The sequence below is a fragment of the Rhineura floridana genome, chromosome 10 (genome assembly GCF_030035675.1).
Source record: "Rhineura floridana isolate rRhiFlo1 chromosome 10, rRhiFlo1.hap2, whole genome shotgun sequence".
NCBI lineage: Eukaryota > Metazoa > Chordata > Lepidosauria > Squamata > Rhineuridae > Rhineura > Rhineura floridana.
Window position 1 is genome coordinate 35872571 of NC_084489.1, and position 9797 is coordinate 35882367.

The window sequence follows — 9797 nt, forward strand, 5'->3', positions numbered from 1 at the left end:
CTCGAAACCCCAAAAGAGGCGGACTCCTCCACAGAATCGTTGTGGGTGGTGATACCATGCCCCAGGAGTGATTTAATACTGGGAACGATCTATCGTCCCCCTGGTCAAAGTTCTCAGGGAGACCTTGAGATGAGATATGAAATTGAGGAAGCATCCAAACTAGGAAATGTGGTAGTAATGGGTGACTTCAACTACCCGGACATAGACTGGCCGCATATGTGTTCCAGTCATGACAAAGAAGCAAAGTTTCTAGATATTCTAAATGACTATTCCCTAGACCAGTTGGTCATGGAACCGACCAGAGGGACGGCAACCCTGGACTTAATACTCAGTGGGGACCGGGACCTGGTGCAAGATGTAAGTGTTGTTGAACCGATTGGGAGCAGTGACCGCAGTGCTATTAAATTAAACATACATGTAACTGGCCAATTGCCAAGAAAATCCAACACGGTCACATTTGACTTCAAAAGAGGAAACTTCACAAAAATGAGATTGGTAAAAAGAAAGCTGAAAAACAAAGTCCAGAGGGTCACATCACTCGAAAATGCTTGGAAGTTGTTTAAAAACACTATATTAGAAGCTCAACTGGAGTGCATACTGCAGATCAGAAAAGGTACCGCCAGGGCCAAGAAGATGCCAGCATGGTTAACGAGCAAAGTCAAGGAAGCTCTTAGAGGCAAAAAGTCTTCCTTCAAAAAATGGAAGTCTTGTCCAAATGAAGAAAATAAAAAAGAACACAAACTCTGGCAAAAGAAATGCAAGAAGACAATAAGGGATGCTAAAAAAGAATTTGAGGAGCACATTGCTAAGAACATAAAAACCAACAACAAAAAATTCTATAAATACATTCAAAGCAGGAGACCATCTAGGGAGACAATTGGACCATTGGATGATAAGGGAGTCAAAGGTGTACTAAAGAACGATAAGGAGATTGCAGAGAAGCTAAATGAATTCTTTGCATCTGTCTTCACAGTGGAAGATATAGGGCAGATCCCTGAACCTGAACTAACATTTGCAGGAAGGGATTCTGAGGAACTGAGACAAATAGTGGTAACGAGAGAGGAAGTTCTAGGCTTAATGGACAATATAAAAACTGACTAATCACCAGACCCGGATGGCATCCACCCGAGAGTTCTCAAAGAACTCAAAGGTGAAATTGCTGATCTGCTAACTAAAATATGTAACTTGTTCCTCGGGTCCTCCTCCGTGCCTGAGGACTGGAAAGTGGGAAATGTAACGCCAATCTTCAAAAAGGGATCCAGAGGGGATCCCGGAAATTACAGGCCAGTTAGCTTAACTTCTGTCCCTGGAAAACTGGTAGAAAGTATTATTAAAGCTAGATTAACTAAGCACATAGAAGAACAAGCCTTGCTGAAGCAGAGCCAGCATGGCTTCTGCAAGGGAAAGTCCTGTCTCAGTAACCTATTAGAATTCTTTGAGAGTGTCAACAAGCATATAGATAGAGGTGATCCAGTGGACATAGTGTACTTAGACTTTCAAAAAGTGTTTGACAAGGTACCTCACCAAAGACTTCTGAGGAAGCTTAGCAGTCATGGAATAAGAGGAGAGGTCCTCTTGTGGATAAGGAATTGGTTAAGAAGCAGAAAGCAGAGAGTAGGAATCAACGGACAGTTCTCCCAATGGAGGGCTGTAGAAAGTGGAGTCCCTCAAGGATCTGTATTGGGACCTGTACTTTTCAACTTGTTCATTAATGACCTAGAATTAGGAGTGAGCAGTGAAGTGGCCAAGTTTGCTGATGACACTAAATTGTTCAGGGTTGCTAAAACAAAAAGGGATTGTGAAGAGCTCCAAAAAGATCTCTCCAAACGGAGTGAATGGGCGGAAAAATGGCAAATGCAATTCAATATAAACAAGTGTAAAATTATGCATATTGGAGCAAAAAATCTTAATTTCACATATACGCTCATGGGGTCTGAACTGGCAGTGACCGACCAGGAGAGAGACCTTGGGCTTGTAGTGGACAGCACGATGAAAATGTCGACCCAGTGTGCGGCAGCTGTGAAAAAGGCAAATTCCATGCTAGCGATAATTAGGAAAGGTATTGAAAATAAAACAGCCGATATCATAATGCCGTTGTATAAATCTATGGTGCGGCCGCATTTGGAATACTGTGTACAGTTCTGGTCGCCTCATCTCAAAAAGGATATTATAGAGTTGGAAAAGGTTCAGAAGAGGGCAACCAGAATGATCAAGGGGATGGAGCGACTCCCTTACGAGGAAAGGTTGCAGCATTTGGGGCTTTTTAGTTTAGAGAAAAGGCAGGTCAGAGGAGACATGATAGAAGTGTATAAAATTATGCATGGCATTGAGAAAGTGGATAGAGAAAAGTTCTTCTCCCTCTCTCATAATACTAGAACTCGTGGACATTCAAAGAAGCTGAATGTTGGAAGATTCAGGACAGACAAAAGGAAGTACTTCTTTACTCAGCGCATAGTTAAACTATGGAATTTGCTCCCACAAGATGCAGTAATGGCCACCAGCTTGGACGGCTTTAAAAGAAGATTAGACAAATTCATAGAGGACAGGGCTATCAATGGCTACTAGCCGTGATGGCTGTGCTCTGCCACCCTGGTCAGAGGCAGCATGCTTCTGAAAACCAGTTGCCGGAAGCCTCAGGAGGGGAGAGTGTTCTTGCACTCGGGTCCTGCTTGCGGGCTTCCCCCAGGCACCTGGTTGGCCACTGTGAGAACAGGATGCTGGACTAGATGGGCCACTGGCCTGATCCAGCAGGCTCTTCTTATGTTCTTATGTTACCCTTGAAAACGGTCCGGAAATTACAGCTGGTATAGAATGCGGCGGCACGCTTGATTACGCATAGCCGTCGCTGGGATCATATCACCCCAGTGTTATTAGATCTTCACTGGTTACCAGTTGTCTACCGGGCCCAATTCAAGGTGTTGGTGTTGACCTTTAAAACCCTATACGGTTTTGGCCCAGTATATCTGAAGGAACGCCTCCAGAATCACCGATTATGCCGCCTGACGAGATCAGCCTCGCAAGACCTTCTCTCGGTCCCACCAGTGAGAACAGCTAGGCTGGTACGGACCAGAGAGAGGGCATTTTCTGTTGTGGCCCCCACCCTCTGGAACTCCCTCCCTTTTGATCTGAGACATGCTCCCTCCCTATCCAGCTATCGCCGAGCCTTGAAGACCTGGCTGTTCAGGCAGGCCTACAAGATTGGGACAGATTAATTTTATGTTATAACTGAATTAACGTATGGTTTCTTTAGCTTAAAATTTGATTATGTTGATGTATATGGATTTTTTTTATTCTTGTTGTTCGTCGCCTAGAGTGTCCCTAACCCGGACAGATAGGCGGCTGAAAAATAAAATTTATTTATTATTGTTATTATTTAGAACACTGACAGTTGGTTCTTTCTGAGCATGCCCTCCACCATCATAGACTTCAATGTTAAATTTCTTAAATTAATTAAAAATCAGCCATGCATTGTTTTAACCTTTAAACTGCAGAAGATGAAAGTTAGAATATGAGGCAAGGTCAGTAATAGGATTACAGGTACTCTGTGAACATGGCTGATTTTTAATTAATTTGAACAAGTTATGAGATCACTGACAGAAACAACAGGAGTCTGAATTCCCCCCCTCTTGTTTTAGCCTTTGAACTCTCAATTCTCTGACTGTTTTGTATATCATCATGAAAACTTAGAGATTTATTAAACAAGCATATCTGTGTTTCAGACTATAAGTTTTGTAAGATTTTGTTTCAAAATGAGCTTATGGGCAGGGCTGGCACAAAAGGGCAGCCAGGTTGGGCCCTGGCTAAGGGCCCCTTCTTAGGGTGGCAGAGTAGGACTCCCCTGCCACAGATCGCAGGAAGGGAGCTTCCAGGCCGCTGGCCTGTTCGCTTGCTGCACCTACCTCTCTCTTGTCTTCGCTGCTGCATGCACAGGGCTGCCATTAACCAAGATGGTGGCAGAGGCTTCTTTAATGGGCTGATACCCCTACCACCATCTTGGTTGATGACAGACATGTGTGCTTATGTAGCGTACCGTGCATGTGTGCCATCAACCAAGATGGCGGGAGGGGCATGAGCCCCTTACAGAAGCCGCTGCTGCCATCTTGGTTGATGGCAGCCTGCTTGCACAGTGCACACAGCAGCAAAGATAGGAGAGAGGTTGGTGGAACAGGCAGGAGCCATGCACCCAGGGCAGGCTGGTGCCCAAGGGCCCAGTCATGCCTGGCACCGGCCCTGCTTATGGGAAGCAGCAGAATGGCATGAGGGGTATTTTCAATTTAACATGGTGGAATGTGAACAATCCATGCTGACTGTAGTATACAGCCACTCTTGTGGCTGTATTATTTCGGATTCCAGATTTCCTGAGACAGGGACCCTAAATAACATCAGAACATTATACTCTGGGATGTATTATTATACATCATATAATACATTATACTCCTGTCATACTCAGAGAAAACCTGTTGAAATAGACATGACAGGGAACAGAGGAAGCTGCCTTATACTGAGTCAGACCAATGGTCCATCTAGCTCAGTATTGTCTACACTGACTGACAGTGGCTCCCCAGGGTTTCAAGCAGGAGTCTCTCCCAGCCCTACCTGAAGATGCTGGAGATTGAACCTGGGACCTTCTGCATGCAAGACAGATGCTCTATCACTGGGCTATGGTCCTCCCGTAATTTAGGACTATGACTAACTTAAGCCCATTTATTTCAATGGGTCTGCTCTGATACAATCCTAGAACTGTTACATTTCCAGCTCTATACTGTTGCAAGATTCTGTTTACACAGCTTGTTTTAATAACAATATACAAGCTCTGCTGAAGTGGAAGCAGGACCTAGACGATTATCTCAATCATGCCATAATTTTAAGGGTTGGGAAAAAATATGAATGAACTTAGTTTGTGCTTGTTATTGGTACATTTTATTCAGAGGCAAACCTGAAGGAAACCTTCCAAGTTTAGCAAACAGTATGAGCCAATACATCTCCATGGCTAAACATTAATGTGTATTTACTTTTCCAGATGGCAATCTTGAATATGTTATTTCAATGACATTGATGGAGATAAACTGAGATATAAAGTGCAGAGTGCATAAAGTTTATGACCTGGTTCATGCTTCTTCATCCAGCTTCTGTAAAAATGCAGCCCCTTGCTGTTGTCCTTTTTCTTCCTTTTGTGTGTCTTACGACAGCCTTTGATAAAATTATCAGCACCAATGGCACCTTTGCAAACCGAAGAAATTACAGCACAATATCTGTTGTTAATGGAGGTCGTTGGGGTGATTGGACATGGTCTGACTTTTGTCCAGAGAAATCGTATGCCTCTGGATTTAGTGTAAAGGTAAATACATGTGGTGGTGTCTCTCACAATATCCTTATAAGTTCAAGTTGATTTTAAAATATTCAGAATGTCAATATCCTTTTCTTTCTTCTCTATTGCATTAGGTGCATGACTTTGGAGGATTTGTTAGCGATGACACTTCACTCAATGGGATCCGCTTATACTGCTCAAGTGGTCATAATAGCAGTATTATGTACACCATTGAGTCTAGCAGTGGAGAGTAAGTTTAATTATATCCAAATATCTCTCTTTCATTTGGTTTTATAGTAAATGGCATGGTAAGCCCTAAAATTGCTAATGCGGCAATGGAAAGAGTTTTGCTCTCCTAAGTGTTGTGCTCCTCAGTGTCCTGCTGTTTCTAATCAGCAAACGATTAAAAGGATACATTCTAGTGAAAAATCTGATGGGATAAATCAGTGGGCTCAAGGTACAAATAAAAAACAGTTTGGATGGAAGTTTACAGTTTAAAAGGTAGTTGCTTATTATCAGAGCTTGGAAAAGTTACTTTTTTGAACTACACTCCCATCAGCCCAATCCAGTGGCCATGCTGGCTGGGGCTGATGGGAGTTGTAGTTCAAAAAAGTAACTTTTCCAAGCTCTGCTTATTATGCTAATTTAATTGAGATAATAAGCAACTACTTTTTAAACTGTAAACTTTTCTCCAAACTGGACATGTAACTTTTTAAAGATGTAACTTTTGATGCTACTCAGAAAACTGATAATGGAGGATTGAGAGTTTTTTCCTAACTTATTTAAATAGACAGAGGTTTTTGGTTTTTTTAAACACCTCTGTGTGCTGACCCACGTGTGGCTTTTCTATACACAAAGCAACACTATTTTGTAGTTGGGTGCTTGGAGTTGCTGGGGAAAATATGGAAACCTCCAGGTTTGGACAGGTGACCACTGCCTCAGTTTTATTCCATTAGAGTGATGTATGTATGTGTGTGTTATCACCTAAAATCTAGTGAGTGAGACGAAAAGGGAAAGAGAGAAAGAGATGGAAGTACATCCAGGTATAATTCCTGCATATACCTGCTAGGGATGGGGGTTGCTGCCTAGTTCTGATCCACTTGTATTCCAATAGTCTTTCATTCAATCCCAATCCACCCTTTTTTTGTTCCAACTTGCTTTAGCACTTGCTGATTCGATGTGCTGTGGGGTTTTGAGGGGGGGGTGATTTGAGCCATAAGTGTTGTTTTGGTGGTAAAAAAATTGCATGATTTTTAATGTAGATACTTATGTAAATGATCACAGTGTTCCATGTGGTTTTTTCCCCCTATTTACACATCAATGAGGCAGATAATCATCTTTGAGTCTGTCTGTTGCCTCTAGCTAACTGATGTGATGTGCTGCTTAATGATTCTTTCACTATTCACTATTCTTGTTTTGTTTGCAGTCCTTTTTAAGCATCTTTTTCCTGCTAAATATTAAGCTTTCTTAACAAAAAAAACTTAAGAGGAAATTACAAAGATAATTATGTAAAATAAGGAGGAAATTTTGGGGGGAAATCTATGCAGATTGCAGCTGTGGCCACAAAAAAATCTGTGCTGATTACAGCCATGGCCTGCCGCAAGAAATCAGTAATGGTCCAAAAAGATAGCAGACTGTCGAATTCTGTCAAAATTCGGCACTAAGTCTGATTTAGCAGATATTCTCCCCCATTCCTAATACCTGCTGATTTTGTGTCACCAGTTCTCCCATTTATGTTTTTTTGCTTTCTGTTATTGTGTGAAGATTCCATGCAACCTCTCACATTGTTCTGTAGGATCCCCAGCCTTCCTGAGCAGATTTTTGTCTAAAACCCCAAATTTAAATATATCTCTGATCTTAAGATCTCTCTTCTCTCATTGCTTATCTTCAGCGATAGAGAGGAATAACCTTATGGCAGAGTCTAATAGCTGCAAGGTAGTGTACTGGAAGTATGGATTTCTCCCCTTCATTTTTATTTTTTATTGACAATGAACTTTAATATTATTTGAAGGTCAAAATAACAATAAAAGATAACATCAGAACGTTATACTCTATGGGTTGTATCTAACTCCCATTGTACTCAGAATAGACCTGTTGGACTAGCTTAAGCCCATTGATTTCAATGGGTTTAACTGTATGACTTAGCTGGATACAACTCTTACAAGATTCTATTTATATGATTTATTTAAATGAGTAGATTATTTGCTCATACAACTGGTGGTGAGATTGCCTAGTTCTAATGTGTGAATGTATTTTGGCTGCCCATATTTTTGCTGCCCATATTTTAATCATTATATACAGCAGCAAGGAGTATGGTTTTTATTCAATGAACCTATTTTTAAAAGATGTTCTACTCAAATGTTGATGAATGAATGTATTTAAAGTAATGAATTTACACGCGCGCACACACTCATAGCATAAATATATACGAATTTGCCATCTTCTGATTGTTTACTTGAGTGTGATACTGAACGAATAGGACATCTAATTTATTTTTTAAACTTTGGTCCCTGCATTACCTCCTTACCTCCTGATGGCCGAATAAATAGCATGTTTGTGTGTACACAAAATACAGTGAGTTTGATTCAAAGGTGCCTCTCCGTGGATGGAGAGAAGGGGCCTGGAACCAACAGAGGCTTCTACTAATGGAAGTGGGGAGTGGTGACTTTTGTTGATTTCTCCCTGCACCCTTACATGCCACCTTTCTCATTGTTCTGGACGGATCCAGCCTTCCAGAGCAGATTTTGAAGAGGGGGAAAGGGGCATTGAGACTCAAGACTGCCCTGTCCAGGAGCAAAACTACTTATGAAACCCTGGATCCAACCCAGTGACCCTAGTTCAGAGAAAATTAGTAGAGCTCAAGTACCATTGAAATCAATGGGGCTTAAGTTAGCTGTGACTAATTTGTCACTATTGATTTGAATGGGACACACAGCAGAATCCTATGCATGTCTACTCAGCAGGCAGTCCCACTGAGTTAAATGGGACTTACTCTCAGATAAGTGGGTATAGGCTTTAACCTTCAGCATTACCAACTTTCAGGGATCAGGTATAATTCAAAGCCTGGCATTATTTGGTTGAATTCAAAGAACTATGAGCAAAAGGAAAACAGCTGCTAGCACTGTTCTGCAAACACTTGTGCAAGAGTTGGTTCAATCTTGTAATAAGTAAGTTCTCTTGGAGTTCTCCCAATTTGTAACAACTAGTCCAATCTTTTGCAGAAACAGAAGAACATATTCAGATGTAGATTAACATTTCTCACACAATACTCTCACACAAAATGTAAGACAGCCATCCCATGGGCACAAGACACATATGTGGAAGGATGCTTTTGGGATGCATTTGGTTAAAAAAAATTAATAATACTTTCTCAAAATTATTTCTGACTGAAATCTCATTCTGCATTAAACAGAAACATTTTCCTTTCTCTTTTAGGTATGGGTATTGGTCAGGGATTAGATGGTGCCCACAAGACAGTGTTTTACGTTCCTTTCAGCTGAAAGTTGAATCTGACCAAGGAGCACTTAAAGATGACACAGCAGTAAACAACATCAAATTCCGTTGTAGCAATGGCGTTGTCTTAGAAGAATCAGGGGGTCGTTTTGGTGAATATGGTGGATGGAGCAATGTCTGTGTTAAAGGTGGAATCTGTGGCATTCAAACCAGACAGGAGCCATATAGGCCTTGGGTAACAGATAATACAGGCATGAATGATGTTCGCTTTTTCTGCTGTGAATAAATTCTGTTGAGTCTAGTGGGCCCTTCTGCATGATCAGTTGACTGTACAATGAATATACATTTGTTTCTCTGTTATACTCCGCTCTTAAGGCTCCTTTTCAACATTAAACTTCAGTTGAAGAAATTTTGATAAGGCATCAAAGCACAAATGGAGCCATACAATGAAAAACACTGTATCCTTGGGGAAAATATAATACTTTCCCCCAAATAGTACAATAATTTAAATTGTGATTGGCTGTAGAATCTGTTGGCATAAGATGTGGTCATGTATTGAATTGCACCAATATTGCAGGTACCTCTTGGATATTTTTGTGGGATAATTAATGAAAAAGCAGTATTACTTTCCCTCTCCTTTGTTCATGCTAACCATCTGGAGAATCTGGTTTTTGATTTTATTCATTTTAAACATTGGTTGAGTGCAATGTATCCATCACAGGACCATGTGCAAACTAGGGATGGAATCCTCTCCTTTTTTACATTTCATTTTTAAGTGTGCCCTCCTAGTGGTCATTAACAATCCAATTCCTTTCTCTTTTTTACATTTCATTTTTAAATGTGGCCCCCTAGTGGCCATTAACAATCCAATTCCTTTTTCCTTCAATGTCTTTTCATTTTTCTGATCTCCAATTTTTTTTTGCTTTGCATAGAATTATCAATATTATGATCACTATTTATTCACGAGTCTCTACTCTGTATCGATCTTTATTCTGAGCTCTGTAATTGTTGCCTGTTTCCATTCCTTTTCAATTGC

The 9797-nt window shown here is 40.9% G+C and overlaps 1 protein-coding gene across 1 annotated transcript; it reads left to right on the forward strand.

Moving 5' to 3' along the window:
- Window positions 1–5137: 5137 nt before the first annotated feature.
- LOC133365550 (vitelline membrane outer layer protein 1 homolog) lies at window positions 5138–9047 on the forward strand. The gene is made up of 3 exons (XM_061587610.1): window positions 5138–5338; window positions 5443–5558; window positions 8744–9047. The coding sequence occupies exons 1-3, from the start codon at window positions 5138–5140 to the stop codon at window positions 9045–9047; spliced, it is 621 nt and encodes a 206-aa protein (XP_061443594.1).
- The last annotated feature ends 750 nt before the right edge of the window (window positions 9048–9797 follow it).